At 39.5% G+C, this 16,723-nt stretch overlaps 5 protein-coding genes and 1 non-coding gene across 6 annotated transcripts; 4 read left to right on the plus strand and 2 right to left on the minus strand.

The window, feature by feature from the left end:
- Window positions 1–375: 375 nt before the first annotated feature.
- CBG06637 lies at window positions 376–2,308 on the plus strand (the record flags this gene model as incomplete). The annotated part of the gene is made up of 6 exons (XM_002647505.1): window positions 376–468; window positions 513–711; window positions 756–1,304; window positions 1,352–1,528; window positions 1,574–2,088; window positions 2,135–2,308. 6 exons carry the CDS (start codon window positions 376–378, stop codon window positions 2,306–2,308), a joined length of 1,707 nt encoding a protein of 568 aa, XP_002647551.1.
- Window positions 2,309–2,577: 269 nt separating this feature from the next.
- Window positions 2,578–5,302, minus strand: CBG06638 (the record flags this gene model as incomplete). The annotated part of the gene is made up of 5 exons (XM_045237238.1): window positions 2,578–2,862; window positions 2,907–3,236; window positions 3,515–3,893; window positions 3,938–4,788; window positions 4,832–5,302. The coding sequence occupies 5 exons, from the start codon at window positions 5,300–5,302 to the stop codon at window positions 2,578–2,580; spliced, it is 2,316 nt and encodes a 771-aa protein (XP_045093268.1).
- A 518-nt stretch (window positions 5,303–5,820) lies between these two features.
- Window positions 5,821–6,515, minus strand: Cbr-ndx-2 (the record flags this gene model as incomplete). The annotated part of the gene is made up of 2 exons (XM_002647507.1): window positions 5,821–6,070; window positions 6,121–6,515. 2 exons carry the CDS (start codon window positions 6,513–6,515, stop codon window positions 5,821–5,823), a joined length of 645 nt encoding a protein of 214 aa, XP_002647553.1.
- A 1,917-nt stretch (window positions 6,516–8,432) lies between these two features.
- Window positions 8,433–10,900, plus strand: CBG06640 (the record flags this gene model as incomplete). Its single annotated transcript, XM_002647508.1, has 5 exons — window positions 8,433–8,656; window positions 8,790–9,062; window positions 9,353–9,451; window positions 9,496–9,649; window positions 10,793–10,900. The coding sequence occupies 5 exons, from the start codon at window positions 8,433–8,435 to the stop codon at window positions 10,898–10,900; spliced, it is 858 nt and encodes a 285-aa protein (XP_002647554.1).
- A 968-nt stretch (window positions 10,901–11,868) lies between these two features.
- Window positions 11,869–13,862, plus strand: CBG06641 (the record flags this gene model as incomplete). The annotated part of the gene is made up of 4 exons (XM_045237239.1): window positions 11,869–11,923; window positions 12,985–13,463; window positions 13,509–13,671; window positions 13,726–13,862. 4 exons carry the CDS (start codon window positions 11,869–11,871, stop codon window positions 13,860–13,862), a joined length of 834 nt encoding a protein of 277 aa, XP_045093269.1.
- Window positions 13,863–13,900: 38 nt separating this feature from the next.
- Window positions 13,901–13,972, plus strand: CBG28352. The gene has a single exon. It is a non-coding gene (tRNA).
- The last annotated feature ends 2,751 nt before the right edge of the window (window positions 13,973–16,723 follow it).

Raw genomic sequence — 16,723 nt, forward strand, 5'->3', positions numbered from 1 at the left:
CGGTGTAAATAGGATCTAGATTGAAAACTTTGCATTCACAGGATTTTTTGAAAATTCCTAGTTTTCCAGCTATTCTCCGCATTCAGAGAGACACCCTTTTTAGCCTGTTCTTGTACTGAAAACGTGGAAAAACGGGTCTTCTAGAAATCGCAAATTCCTGAAAAACTAGGAATTTTCAAAAAATTCTGTGAATGCAAAATTTTCAATCTAGGTCTGTTTCACATCCTCCAAAATTTTCAAAGTGATCGGAAACTTGACAGCCGAGCTATATACTTCTGAAAATGGTCGAAAATCAACATAAAATTACGTTATTCCATATCTTATTAAACGGTACTGTACCTAATCATCTAGTTTCAATAATTTTAGAATCATAAAATGTCAAAGAAATTCGTAAACAAACTTGAAGAAACTGTCGACGATGCACTGTTCGGTTTAGTCGCCTCTAATAAGGATATTCAATTTTGCAAGGTATATTTTGGCGAAAACTATTCAAAATGTTCCAAAAATTCTAGACATCCAAACGAGTCATTCATCGGAGCCAAATCAACACTGAGAATGTATCTTTGATAGCTGGAGGTGGCTCAGGACACGAACCATATGCCGCTGGATACGTTGGAAAAGGTCTTTTGACGGCTGCCGTAGCTGGCAACATTTTCGCATCACCACCATCGCGAAACGTTCAAACTTCACTGGAGGCTACGAAAGGGAAAGGTAGGGAATCTGTATGCCGACACATTTTATTTTCCTGTTTTCAGCTGGTGCTATTCTCTTCGTAATTAACTACACTGGAGATCGTCTCAACTTCGGACTCGCAGCAGAACGTTTCAATGCTTCTGGTGGGAATGCGAGAGTTGTAACCATTTCTGATGATGTGGCAATCGATAATCCGAATAACCGAGTTGGCCGAAGAGGACTAGCCGGTGCAGTGCTAACAATCAAAATTGCTGGAGCAATGTCAGAGGAAGGAAGATCTTTAGATGAAATTTATGATATGTCACAAAATGTCGTGAACTCTTTGGGAACCCTAGGTGTATCACTCTATCCGGGAAGTCAACCAGGGAAAGATCGGGAGACTGATCTATCGAATGATCAGATTGAAATCGGATTAGGGATTCATGGAGAACCAGGAAAATTGCGAGCATCGTACGAGTCTGCTCACAAGATCGTATCTGATGTAATGGCAACTCTAAAGGCTAAGATGGAAATGAAAGAGTCGGATGAGTTCGTGGTGCTAGTTAACAATTTGGGAAGTGTATCGCAGTTGGAAATGGGAATTGTGAATGGGGAAGTTTTGCGGTGGTTCGGTAAGAATATTGTTAAAATAGGCTAATTGGACAAAAAGTATTTTCAGAGATGGAGAAAATGAAGGTGACAAGATTTTATAGTGGAACCTATATGACTTCTTTGGATGGCCACGGTATCAGTGTCACTGTGTTGAGAGCCGACGAATCGATGATGAAATATCTTGATGCTCCAGCGAAAGCTCCTGGATGGGTTCCGTCACTTTCTCATCGAAACCAAGCAGAGCGTTAGTTAAATAAAGAACTTTTCCGATCTGAGGGAATGTTTTCAGAATCTCATTCCGATAAAAATGCACCAATCGAGGTGAAATCAACGGGAACATCGATCCATCCTGACCTAGTCCGGGAATGCCTTAATGGTGTCGTGAAGGCAATGATGGATTCAGAAGACCAACTAAACACCCTAGACGCTCAATCTGGAGACGGAGATTGCGGGAGCACGTTTGCCAGCGCCGCCAGAGCAATCCAAAAGGCAGAGGCACTCGATTACGAGCATCTAGAGACCCTTCTGAAGCAGCTCTCAGTGATCTTCGAGCAGACTGTCGGCGGAACCAGTGGCGCTCTTTACGCATTGATGTTCAGTGCGGCGGCGCCAGAGCTTCATGAGAAAATTGAATCCAATACTATTCTAGAGGCTCTAAAGAAGGCGAATCATGCGGTACAAAAATACGGTGGAGCACGCGTTGGAGATCGAACTATGGTTGATGCGTTGGATGCTATGGTCGAAGACTTGGGAAAGGGTTTAGCGGATAATGCTGGACTAGATGTTTTCGAAAGGGCAATTCAGGTAAGATACAGAAGAATAGGCAATTTCAAGATATATTCAATTACAGGCATCCGAAAATGCCGCAAAGGAAACCGCTCATCAAAAAGCATCAGTCGGACGTGCCAGCTACACTTCGTCTGAATCTCAAACAAAACCAGACGCCGGAGCGACAGCAATATCAATTTGGTTCCGAGCATTTTGGACGGCATTTAAAGAAGAAATGGGGAAAACGAATAAATAAATAGATAAGGATGAAAGAAACATCGATGCAAATTATCATATCTGAAGCTTATACATACAGAATCATTTATTTCCATAATGGATAGATATATAAAGGTGTATTACGAATTCGAATTTTCTGTGTAATAAAATAAGTGTGTAAAACCTGAAGGAATGAATGGGAAAAAAAAAATGAAAATGCACACAAAAATAAATATATAGGTTACATAAATATAATAACGAAATGATGGTCCCTGCAGATCTAGAAAAGTGAGTAAAAGACCCGTACAACTACTTCTGCGGGGGCCGCGACGGCGAGGTAAGATTCTTGTTGATAGCTCGGAAGAAGACTGGCTGAGGACGTGTACTATCACCATGAGCAAGAGGACTCTGAGGATGCGAGGATTCATGAATAGCGTTGACTCGTGGAGAGGGAGCTGGACGATTTGGAGAGTGTAGAAGGGTGGAGTCGGATGGACCATCTTGATAGTACTGGTCGGTGATGGTGACGTCAAGTTGGCGAAGACGTGTGGTAGACCCATTTGACGATCCCGATGCAGACGTCGTCGCAGCACGCTGAAAAATAATGTTTGATAATGAACTTCTGCCGACTAGCTAACCTGATAATCCTTAGCTCCCAAAGTCTGTCTCCTTTTCTCCGTTCTATCCAGAAGGCCATCATCGTCCGAGAATCGATAAGTTAGCTGTGAGACAGTTGATCCAACACGTGGTCTCATCGCCAGTTCATTTATCGAATCTATTGATAATCGACGCAATTCGGCTCGAGAATAGTCGGATGCCAGAGAGGGATTTGCAAGTAACAGCTTGTTTTGATATCGATTCACCCAGAGTTGGCCAAACTTTCCGAGGCGTTTAGAAGTTGCAAAGTTCTCGCGAATCACGTATAAACCAAAGGGAGTCACGACAGAAAACTCGTTGAAGTTCGTTTGCTGGAAATACGGATTTTGTGGAAAAATCTTGAAGTTTTTATGCTGGTGCAAAAAATCGGAGCTATAAAAGAGAAACGTTGGGGTGGGCGTGGTCGATGTTCTCACAGCGGTAATTACCGTAAACTCAACATTGCATTCATTCTCGAGTTATTCAATTCGGAAAATTAAAATATTTGTAGGTTACGGTAGTTGTCGCTGTGTGACCTTCGGTCACGGCCACCGGCATTTCTCTTCCACAGCTCAAAATTTTTCTGCATTAAAATAATAATTTCGCTCACTTTGATGGTATATATTGGGTTATTTATTAACAAGTTGATCGGTTTCCCACACTTTGGCACACTTTTCATCGATTTTCGAACAAACGTCGTCGGCGGAGGAAGCTCATACTGTAGCACTCGGCCCGAATACGTTCCAAACAACACTCTCGGCACGGCACCGTGATAAAAACGATAAATACATGCACAGGTGATCGAGTCGTAGTATTGTGCGCGTTCGAATTTGCATTCCTCCTCCCATGACAATTTGTCGTTGGCGAATTTCAGACGATAAATTTGCCCAGGGCCAACGAACGAGGAAACAAGAAGACGTTGTACATTGTTGGAAACTTCTGGAAGAAATTCCACAACGCTAATCGGACTGAAGAAGCGGAGGCGGATACTGTAAAAATTTAATTTTTGAAAGGCTAGTTATGGAAAACGCACCTATCCAAAATAACATTTCCTTCTATCATGCATACGGACGCAATGATTACTCCTGTATCAAGGCCCACTGCAGAATACCGATAAGTTTCACAAATTTTACAAGACGTTCTCAACGTGCCGCCAGGTAAATTGGTAAGCGCCAGCGATGGAAACCATTCAAAGACATCGTCGATTTTTTCAATGAACGTTGGCTCAACACGATATGCTGACACTTGAGCGTCCTTCGAGAAAACCAAGAGACAATGGTGATCGGCTGTGAAGCTCTTTCGGTCTGTCAATCGACAACAAGCAACCATCGATGGGGATGAGATGATTTTACAAAATACCACATTTCGCTTCTTGGTGATTCGGTAAATCGATCCGAAACACTTTGCAGGTACATTGTTAGTGTTTAACTCCGTCCAGAACACCGCCAAAATCGCCAAACAATCTCCAGAGCATTCCAGACTCAAATCACAGCATCCAAGTTCATAAAGACTCCCTCGATTCTCAGGTTCCATTGGTAGAAGTTTCACAAGATTCACCATCTTCCATTTACTCTTTCTGCACTGCTTATCCGTAGTCAATGCGATGTTTCCGTCGAAAGAAACCACAACAGTAATCTGATCGGATCGCAAATATTTCGCAGATTCCCACCAAGCATTGGGTAGAGTGTGAAGTCGAAGGCTTTTTTCAAACGAACTACTGGTTCCTCGTCGTTTCTGAAGAAACCAATTCGTGGCTTTTGCTTTTTTGGCATTTGAGAAGAGGTAGAAGGCATGATCGCGTTTGAACAGACGGAATGCACATCTCGACCGATTCTTCGCCAGTTTTCTCTCATTCATCCTTCGTCTTTTCGTCCGCTTTCGTCTCTTCGTTGGGCTCGGAGTCTTCAAGCTTCTGGTGTTCAAGGACATTTGCGAGTTCTTTCAGCTCTTGTAGTATTTCCTGCGATTCTTTTCGGTCTGCTTGACTCTCGTCGAGTTGATTGTAGAAGTCAAAAAGTTTTTGGGACAAGTCGTATTTCAGAATGTGAGCAAGCTCGTTCTTGTTTATCGCACACGTCTGTGGAGCAACCTTCTGACGGATGATACTTGGTTTGATTGGTTTGTCTTCAGGCAAAGAATCGTCGTCGAACGTCTCCCAACTTGTTGTCGGCTTTTCCGGTTCTGTCAGGAAGTTGAACAATTGATCGTTTTTCAACGATTTTATATCCTTCAAAATCGTCTTTGAATCGATTTGTTCCTTGTCTTTCACCGCTTTCAGACGCTTTTCTGAACTAGAAGAAACAATGAGTTGAACATTCGAAAAATACGTACCAAGGGCTGCCAAGTAGGTAGAATCTGGCTGCCGGGCGTTCGCTTGTGGCGCAAACAGATCCGACATGAAAACTCGAATTTTACAGGAGACGCCAAGTGATATTACTTTGCCTGAAAAAAAGAAAAAACATTTCAAAAACTGTTCAACAAGAAAGAGAAAGAACCATCTAGAAAACTGAGACTTTAAAGAAAAATTTAGATCGCTACTTCATTCTGTATTTCTTTTTTTCGAACAATAATCGACTAAAACATGTGACACAAAACATATTCACACCATTAAAAAATCGAAGGAAGCAAGCTGAGTTTGTCCGAGAGGAATACACGGTGTTTGGTGTTCTAGGCCGCGGTCATATGCAAAAGCGGCCTTTAAAGGCAGCTTTTTCGAATTGGAGTTTTTTCGATATGCGATTTCGATATAAAAGATTTATTTAAATACTCAAATATTGAAGCTTTTATTCAAACAAATATGAAAAATACATTCAACACCAGCGAAGTGTCTTTCAAGTGAAAATGTTACCAGCAGTGAAATGAAGATTTTAAAGCACAAAAAACCTAGTAAAAATCAATTAATAAACCAAGAAGTCATTAAATAGTAGCGAACTGAATTCCCATAGCATAAGCTAACAACGTAGATTCGACAACAATTGAAGAGGAGTCCAACTCGGAAATGTAGCTCATGAGTTTGGACTGCTCGACGAGCAGAACTTCGATCGATTCGGTAGAATCTAATAGCTGAATCGGATTCAAATTTTCCGGTGCATCTCCATCAATATCGATGACCACAAGGCATTGAGAATCGTCAGTCAATCCAGGATCCAAGAAACAGAGCTTTGATCTGAAAATGAGAAATTGCGAATCTTAAATTTTTTTTTATTTCGAACTCACTCCATCACAACCTTCTTACAAACATATCCCGTCTCTTCCTTTAGCTCACGAATCGCAGCTTGTTGGGCAGTCTCACCAGCATCGATCAATCCAGCTGGAAATTCCAGACACAACTTTCCACATGGAATACGGTACTGTTTGACGAGCACAATAAACAGTTTGTCTTGTTTTCGGACTCGAGCAATAATGGAAACTCCGTCAGCTGGAGCTTCCGCCGGCTTCGTGTTACGATGTACCGATTGCCAGACTCCTTGTTGTCCAGTTTGTGTTCGAAATCCAACTTGACGAGTTTGAATCCATTTCCCGTTCCAGACAACTTCTTGGTTGAATAACTGGAATGGGCAGTTGGCTGGCTTGTCTACGCTAGCTTCTTGACCATTGGATAGAGACGCCATCCTGAGCTGCTGAGCTGAAACTTTCAGTTTGAAAGATAAGAGGTGTTGGTTCAGCTGACATGAGGGCTTGTGTGTAACCTAATTAGAGTTCACGGAAAACTAACGTGATACCAGAAAGGAAAAAAGAGGGACGCGAGAAAGGGGGTACGGTCGATCGAACAAAGAAATCAATAATCAAAAGGTACTAGGTAATTGCTCTCTTTTTCTGGGTACTGCAGAAGAGAACCTTTTTGTGGTAAATGTGGGAGAGAGGCATCTTAATTAATAGAATGACCCTTCTTTTAACTTTCAGCCCATATATCTCATTCCCTACAAAAGATATCAAGAAGTGGTCAACTGACAAAATTTTAATTATATTATGAACAATATTTGGTCAATTGACAAGTTTTTGATACCTCTCACAGGAATTGAGATATATGGGCTCAAAGCTGGCGGTTTGGGAGGCACTCTACAAGAGTCGTTACGGTAAACCACCACAAGATTACTGTAGATTACTACCACAAGATTACTGTAGGAAACCACCACAAGATTACTGTAGGTTACAAGATTACATTAAACATATTTTTGAAAAATGGATGACACATCAAAAAATTATGATAGGCGTTTCCGGGAAAATGAAAAAGTCCCAGAGAGCAAAATGAGTCATTGATATAGACAACATGCATAATCCCCTATTAAACTAGTTTCAGAGTTTCTTCCTGATTCCCACAGGCTTTGAAGTTTATGAGCATGGCTACAACCTACTAGGACTGGAAGTCTATATATAGAACTGCAAACAAAAGAAAACCAAAAGTGCGCAGATCAAACAAAAATGGATTAGAGGCTTTAGAATCTCGTGAGGGAATAAATTGATATATTACTCTGGTACAAAAAATCGAAGCTATGAAAGAGAAAAACTTATGGGCGTGGCCAATGTGAGAAAAACTACAGTAACCTAAACATAAGTAGATAGCTTTTTACTCAAAGTTGGCCATTTTCTTGAAGAAGCTACCAGAAACAAAAATGAGAGATCGAATGGACGAAATTTTAGAAATAGCTGTGAGCTGTGAAATTAAAGGAGGCGAGACAACAAAAATTTCGGGGGACAGTTCGGGGGACGAAATCGCGCCGCGCTTATGTAGATCATCGGTCGCCAGGCGCCTTCGCGCCCCCGTAGCTCAGCCGGTAGCGGCGCTGTACCCCTGAGCTGCCTGTCATGAGTTCAACCCCTCATGGGGGTTCTCTATGCAAAATATCAGGAAAACTTTTTTTTGGTGTCTGGCCTCCTTTAAGCTCGTTTTTGTTTGATAAATACAAAAATTCATAACCGATGACTCCTGGAATATTATTCACCGATTGAAAAATTGTATGTTATTCATTGGTATGGTACGGTAACATTCTAAGAGCGTGTCAAACTACAATTTCTGTAGTTTGTGCTAAATACATTTTTTAAGCAGAAATCAACAAAACAAAATCTTGTAACAACTACATTGGCGTGGTTCTCTGCTCCTACCTGGCACCGTCGCCTCATGATTCTCCTATTTCTCTGACTTATCATCACCTCGAAATTCGGAAAATGTTAATCCGCGGAACACTCCTACACGTCCTTTCCTTACAACATACAATTTGAGTTTGAATTTCGTAAAAAACTCTAAACTAACGTCAAGAAGAAGCACGGTCCTTATCAGTTCTCTAAGGGCTTAACACTGTGTCCTCAGTTCGAGAGCTGATAATATAGGTGACAATTCCTGTTGTCGCTTAACCCATTTGTGACACCTCTCATAAGTCTTTTTCCGAAAACCCGGAAACATGGAGAGAGAGATCTATTCCAGTTTGTTTGTCCAGCTGGCAAGGTCTTCACACCTTTTTCGACCGCCCTTTCCAAACTCAAACTCTCAGAATAAATAAAAATTTTCAGTTTTGAACCTTTTCTCCACCATGAAGTTAGTCGTTCTCCTGTTCCTCCCTTTTCTGTGTTATGCACAAGAGCATATCAGCTATGATGGCACCACTGGTGTTATCTACTCGCCCAATTATCCCGGAGACTATCCTAACAGTGCCAACTACGTCTACACGATTACGGTACCCACTGGAAATTTCATTCATTTGACATTTTTCGATTTTCTCACCGAGGACTCGTATGATTACATGACCGTTGAGAAGTAAGTCTAACAATAAGTAAGGAGTTTTCAAAATTTCGGACGTAAAGAACGGAATCAAATTACTGTCCCACACTCCCACAGTTGACAATTTACTAAAAGAAAACTGAGCCTGAGGCAAATTCCAACTTTTCAGCTACACTCTTTCGGGAGACCAAACCGGTTTAGCTATCGACATCCAGGCATCACAGGCGACTCTGACATTCAAAAGTGACTTGACTACTACCTACCGTGGATTTGCTATTCAGTACGACCAGGTTCCAGTTGGAAGTGTTTTCATGCCATCCGACCAGTGTTCCAATTGGAGTTTGACTAGCACATACGGTATTGTCACATCTCCAAACTACCCAGAAAACTATCCGGATAATATGTCGTGTGGTGTCACGATTGAAGTGGAAAATGGGCATTTGTAAGTTTTTGGATCATTGATGTTTTTTATCTCGTTCCTGACCAGAAAACATATTTAATAGATGTTTACATTACCCTTCGCCCCTTAGGTTTCCTTAACTTTTCATGAGTGTAAACAAGATCGTAAACTCCAGTTGTTAGTATCAAAATCTTAAAAGATGCAAACAAACGGTCCAGAGAGTACTGTCAGTGACAGTCTGTCACCAAATGTGTGATCATGTAACATGACGAAACAATGATAATCCCTACTTTTTCCGGAAGAAAAAATAGCTCAAAGAATTCGGTTTGCAGAATCTCTCTACAATTCTTGGCGTTCGACACCGAGGACTCGTACGATATTGTCACTGTTTTCGATGCGGACAACCAAGACGATACCAAAATACTGGGAACGTGAGTGAGTAAGAATTGGAGTTTCACCTTGAAAATACTTTCAGATTCTCTGGTAAAGCGGTTCCACAGACGCTCACCTCCACAGGAAACCATATGCGCATTCAGTTTTCCTCGGACTTGGTTAAAAACTTTTCCGGATTCTCGGCACTTTATACGTCATTTGTGTCGAATGATTTCAAGAGAGGAGTTTTGCCACAGGTATTTAAAAGAATGATAACTTAATTACAACAATACATTCGACTTACCGTAAAAACTGTATTAGAAGGACCCCCATTAACAGAAGGATCCCTCTATTAGAAGGGCCCTCTAAGAGGGGCTGAAAAAATAGAAAGGCCGGCATCTAATACAGGTTTTACGGTAATTACCTACCTTGGTCCCTGGACGAGATATAAAAAAATTGGGATAATTAGAGTTAAAATGGTGATATGGGTATCTTTTATTTGACTAGAGAAAGCTGTAACTGGGGTATGGAATTTTTATTTGATGCAATTGTCAATAGAACGCTGATAATTCTGCGGACTTACCAGATTCGTGCAAACTAGATCTCAAATTTGGCGCGAATCCGGATGTTGTGAGTTCCTGATCAGTTTTCTTAGATCTGGCAATCTGAATACCATAAAACCAAAAGGGCTCTCACACTGTCAAGTCAGAACTTATTTTTTCTTGGCTCCTATCATAGCTGCTAGTCCTATGCTAGATATCAAAAATGTGTGACCTGACAAAACACTTCCAATATATTGATAAACAATTAATCAGTTGACAACTTTTTGATATCTTTAACAGAAACCAAAAAAGTTGAGTCAAAGTTTTAAGTTAAGAGCCCTTCTATTACAGGATCTACGGTATATACTTGAAAATGTAGCATTATCAATTTTCGAATGATACTTGTATCAAATCAGAGTTCCATACCACAGTTATAATCTTTTCCAGTGAAGTATTACAAAAACTTGAATATTGTTGATGAATTTTAGTGCCAGTTTTTTCGTATTATATTTTTTTAGGAATTACCGTTTTTCGTCTAATAGAAGCCCATCTCTATTTGAAGTCCACCTCTAATAGAAGCCCACATTCTGACGTGCTTAAAAACATGGAAGAGCACCCTCTAACAGAAGTACGGGCAGTTCAGTTAGTGCAGTTTGAACAGTTCAGTTCGTCTATTCGGTTATTGTAGACATTTTCTTTCTATTTCAGTAAAAATTCTGGTAATTTCAGTTTTTACTAGTTTCATGAAAAGGAGGTTGAAAAATAGAAGCCCATGGACTTCAATTGAAGGAAATACGGTAGCTACATTATTATTCAAAATTGTTTCTCCTCTTACCATTGAAAACTGTTAATTTCCAGACCTACACCACCGACTCTATTCTCAAGCGTGAGAATCAGAAGCTTCTCGAATGGCTCAAGAAAAAGGCCGGATCGAATACAGTTATTAACACAATTGGATCTAACTAGTAGACCAACCCTTCCTGTGATATTCAATAAATGCATGTTTTTTTCCCTTAATGTTTTTTGATAACATAATTTTGAAAACGGATAAAAAACGGGAATAAGTGAAAGTGATTGGGTGAAATCGAGGAAAAATTATGATGTTGCATAAAAAAGTGAGTGGGAGAGAAAAGAAAATGAAGTGATAAGAGAAAGTTGCAGGGGAGTGATTGCGGAAAGTGAAATTAGAGAAAAAGGGGGAAAATTCAAAAAACATGTTGAGAAGTTTTAACTGGAATAATTTGCAAGACAAAAACAGAAAAAAAACCTAATTTTGATACCAAGACTGAAGTTTGGATCTGTTTCTGAGTTTGGAGAGAGGTCTTAGAGTGCTTTGGTAAGCTTGTAAAAAGTTTAGATTAAAACAATTGGAGAAAATTTTTATTCGTTTTTTACAGCCCCATGTTGCACTGATAAAAACATCCCAATCTGTTAACACTCCAATAGGACGCCGCCAACTTGTCAACTTTGAGCTTGCATATCTTTGTTCCTGTGAAAGATAACAAAAAATGGTCCACTAAAAATGTTCATCATGATATCACAAATACTTTGTCAGTTTACCGCTTTTTGATATCTTTCACCGGAACAGATAAATTGGCTCAAAAAATGAAAGTTAGGGTGCCCTTCTATTACAGTTTTTACGGTTTTTTTTGTTTTGTACTCTACTGGATATCATAAAAATCTTGTTCTCCCATATCTTCCCTAAAAAAGGAAGCTTTTCGAATAATTGGTCTCTCATTCCCTTCGGTATATAATCAACACACAGATACCAGAAGAGGCAGCTTGTATTTTTTGGCATTTTCTGACGCGACAGATGTAGAAAAGACGCAAACTAATGGGCGGGAGGAAATTAGAAGAGAAGAAAAAGCTGTTGGTTGTATTGTGAGACTGAAATACCAGACCTATTGGCGACGATCGTTAGCGAGAAAACAAAAATGTGGACCTTCAATAGGCCGGCCACACCACCACCGGACCATCGAGGAAAAAGGGGTTGGATGGTTTCAAAAGCAGAAAACGAGGTGAGTCGAAAGTTTTCATATACTTTGATTACAAAAATTTTGAACTTTTGAGTATGATTCATTGATGTGAATTACCGTAAACACTCTAATAATGGCCCAGTCTAACTTTCAACTTTGAACCAATTTATCTCGTTTGCTGTGATAGATATCAAAAAAGGTCAACTGATAAAACATTTTTCATATTATGATAAACATTTTATCTGTTGACCACTTTTTGATATCATTAACAGGAAGTGAGATACAACGGCTCCAAGTTTGGGGGCATTCTATGAGAGTGGTTACAGTATGCCGATCATGAGCTATTATGAGCTCGTGAGGTCTTTTTTCGTTGAACCAAATCATGCGAAATCGTTCTTCCCCAAATTTTAATTTTCCAACTTCTAACATTCCTCCATTTCTTCTAATTTACTAAATACCTAATTCCTATTGGCTTCTCTGTAATACTAAAACTCGCTTTTTTTCGTCTGTCGCAACAGAAGCCAAGATGACTATCTCGAGATAGTAGTTCAGAAGTGAAATGAACTGGGAGAGAAACGAATTAAATGAAATCAAATGACTTCTTCTTTATTTAATCTGTATAGGTGTAAAATTGGATTTCTTACGATTCTTAAAAAGATCAAATTGAATAATTGAAGAGAACTTGTGTGTTCTGGAACCCAGTTGAGGTCCCTGCACATTTTCAAGGCTAAATTTCAAGCCAAAAATATTTCTGCTAATATTTAATAGGAATTTTCGGGCCCACCTGCAGGCAAGGGCCCTCTCCCATGCAAACGCGCTCTATGGCCACGCGATAGAGGGAGGAGGAATGAGAGAAACGAGAGGGAAAATTCCTATTTTTCGAAGTTTTTTTTTCTTTTTTCGTAATTTTTGTTTTTGAACAGATTTTTTCTTAAAGGGTGGCAAACTAGAAGGCAATCAATAATGGGAGATAACCGAAAAAGAAAGCACAATCATTGGAATCAAAAGTTGTTTCGATTTTCCTCTCTCATCAATTTAAAAAAAAAATTATTTACAGAGTAAAACAAAAATCAGTGGAAGCCGGTGTGACGGGTCTCTTTTTCTCATGCGAAGGGCACGAGAAACAAGCACTTCAAGAAGCCTACAGTATCATCGATGAGCTTCTCGAAGATCCCACAGTTTCCACGTTATCTGAATCAGCTCCAGATGCTTCAAAAGCTAATGCTTCGCTAGTTGCTCCAGAAGCGAAGCCAGATGACGGTGACGATTCTGATGAAGACATTGCCGACGCTTTGAAAAAAGCTTGTGACGATGAGCGGCAAGCGAAACCTGGAAAAGGTTTTGTAAAGAAAGAGAGAAGATGTATTCAAAGGCCGACAGGTGTTAAGAATTGCATTTTTGTCAGTGTGAAGAATGCGAAAATCGAGCTTTTGGCTGAGAAAATGGTGGATTTGACCCAGAAAACTCCTAGGTGTCGATACCTACAAAGAGTTTATCCAGTGGAACACACGATGCCAGTTGACTTATCGAAAATGAATGAAGTGTTAATGAAAGTGGGTTTTGAAATAGAGAAACCAAGTATATTTTTAAAATTTTAGGTAATTTCGGACACTTTAAAACCTGGTGAGGACGGTAAACTTCCAACTTATTCCGTGGAGTTCAAGGCAAGAAATAACGACTCAGTGGCCAGAAACTCCGTACTCCAAATGGTCGATGACGCCATTTCTGTGTTGGCTCCAACGGCTAGAGTCAATTTGAATCGTTCGTTTTTTTTTCCAGTTGATTCAGAATCAAAATTCACGTGCCAAATTCCAGACGCCGATGTCACCTTCTTTGTTCAAGTATCGCGTACAACAATCATGGTCGGAGTATGTCGGCAGTTCTATGACCGCCGAAAGTACAGCCTTCGTCCCGTAAAGGTTGCTGCGGATGTACCCGCCGTCGCCGAATAAAACATTTCTCTACGCTTTCTCCCTTCCTTTTGATGAGCGCCTCATTGGCTCAGTGGCAGAGCGTCTGTCTAGTAAACAGAAGGTCGCTGGTTCGATTCCAGCATGAGGCACAGAACTTTTTTATTATTTGTTTTTCATGTTTGTTTGACTCGCTCCTGTTAATTTTATCATTCCTTTTATTTTTTGTTTCAATGTTCTCATAAAGTTTCCATGTTTCCACAACCCATTCAACAGTGTATCACTTTTCCTGAACACTCTCGCGACCCTTGTTCGTTCCTCGTTCCATGCTGCGCATGATCAATGGCCAAGTGAAAAAAAGAGTCAAACCCCTACCCCGAAAAATCCAGCTCATTTCTTTTCTAATTTTGACAGTACCCTCTCGAAAGTTCGCACTACTTCTCACACGGCTTGTGCGTGTGAGTTGTCAAACAAACCGAGTAGTTACGGGTGCGCGGGAGCACACTCGGCAGAACTCATTCTGGGGGGAAAATAAGGAGAGTTCATTCTGAAATTTTTTTACTTATGCTTCCAATTTTTTGGAATATGTTCCTAACTTTTGCTGTGTGCAATGTGTTATTCGAAGTTTAGGAATTTGAGAAAGTTTCAAACAATTTTGTTTTCATAACCGAAATACTCCTTTCGGTATGTTTATGAGTCGGCTGGGCTTCAACCGATAGTTTCACAATTTTCAGAACAACATTGTTAATTTTTTTCGTTGAAGTTCTATTAGATCGCAATAGCGAACTACTGTGTTCTTTTGAACCTTTTTACATATGACTTTCTTATTTTTTCAATTATTTTTCGACGATTTTCATCGCCTTTCTCGATGTAAATGGAAAAAAGTGTATTAAAATAACAAAAATCATTGAGAAAACGATGAAAATCGTCGAAAAAATGAGAAAATTTAAAAAAAAAACTTTAAAATAGGCTCAAAGAATATGGTAGTTCGCTCTTGCGACTTTGATGGAAATTTAACGAAATATCCGCTTTCATAATTTTTCTCAGACAACGATACTACAAAAATGAAAGCAATTTTTGTAAAACAATTACCAGGCTTTGCAATTTTATAACTGAAATCATTTACCGAAGGGCTCCCCACACTCTCAAGTTCGCGCTCAATAATCTCAATTCCTATGCAACATATCAAAAATGTGTCAACTAACAAAGTACTTCTCATATCATTATCAACAATTTATCAGTGAACAACTTTTCAATATCTTCGACAGGAACCGAGCTAAATTGGCTCAAAGCTAAACGTTAGGGGGGCCCCTTCTATTACATGTTTTACGGTATCCTAGTTTTTGAACAGAATACTAAAAATATTTAAAAAGTCACCTGAGTCACTACTATACATTTTCTACTCTCCGTCATATCTGATTTTCGTCAAATTCGAAACATTTTTAGAAGGAATTTTTTTCGAATATGAATCTAAACGCAGATAGAAAAGAAACGAATAAGCTAGAAAAGAGCGAAAATTGATGATACACTACGGCAGACATTTTTTCTTTATGATTTGCGTCTTCTTCTTGTTTTCATAGCCTACTTCTTCCTCATCGTTTTTTTTCTTTTTCTCCGTCTTCCCCTATCATCATCTCCTTCTTTTTTGCATTTCTCCATCTCCTACTGGCTAGACCACTAGCACCTAGTATTTACGTAGTGTGTATGTTGGTTTTCCAGAACGATATATACTGGTTTTATATTTCTATATTTTTCTTATCTCTGTGGTTTTTCGATATATCAAAATCCGTTACCAATTTTTCCTACCGTACTTCCTCTAACAGCAGCCCATCCAAACCGTCAACTATGAGCTCATTTATCTCGATTCCTGTGATGGATATGAAGAAGTGGTCAACTGTCAAAATGTTAATCATGATATCCCAGATATTTTGTTAGTTAACCACTTTTTGGTATCTCTCATAGGAACCGAGATAATGGAGCTCAAAGTTGACGGATAGGGTTGGCTTCTGTTAGAGTAAATACGATAAATACAGTAATCTTACTCTTTGTAGGATTTTCATGAAATATAGATTTCAAAGGCTAGCAAAGAACATCTACCCTCCCTCCCTTCTGTCTCTTCACATAACCCTATATTTAATGTGATGATCACAAGGTCTAGGTTCTCCATGGAAACCAATACTTGTCTCTGGCTACTAGCCCGTTTCTCTTAAAACATTTTGTTCTCTACTGACAAGCAACAAAGAAAAAAAAAATCAAGAGCCAGTTTCATGTCAAACTCAAGTTTGGGGGCCCAAAACAAACAAATCTTCTCACCCCATCGTGTCGTTGTCTTTAAGAAAGAAAAAAAGAGACGACCGCTTCCTCACAGCTTTCATTTATTATTCGTATTTCTTCAGGCAAGTGACAAGCACGACACTTTTGAAGTTTTTTCGACAAAATTTTGAAAGTTGGGAACAGATTTATTATCTCAACTGAAATTTCAAAAAAAGTTTAGAATGACTGAGAAGAAATTATCATCCCACTTCTCACCATGTATTGTGCTGATTGTTTGAGTTTTTGTTACTGATTGAGTTTGTGTTACAGTTACTAGATAGAAAAAGAAAGAGTCTTATTAAATTAAATTCATTCAAGCTCCATCCTTCCTGGACTGTAAACAAGTTACCGTAAACACTCCAATACGACGCCCCCCCCCGGTCAACTTTGAGCTCATATATTTAAGTTCTTGTAAAAGATATAAGAAAGTGGGCAACTGACAAAATGTTTATCAAATCATCAAAATTAATTTGTCATTCTACCACTTTTCGATATCTTCCACAGGAACCGAGATAAATTGACTCACAGCTAACCATAAACTCACAGCTAACCATAAAATTGACTCACAGCTAACCACTTGTAACGGGCCG

The sequence above is a fragment of the Caenorhabditis briggsae genome (assembly GCF_000004555.2).
Source record: "Caenorhabditis briggsae complete genome, chrV, whole genome shotgun sequence".
NCBI lineage: Eukaryota > Metazoa > Nematoda > Chromadorea > Rhabditida > Rhabditidae > Caenorhabditis > Caenorhabditis briggsae.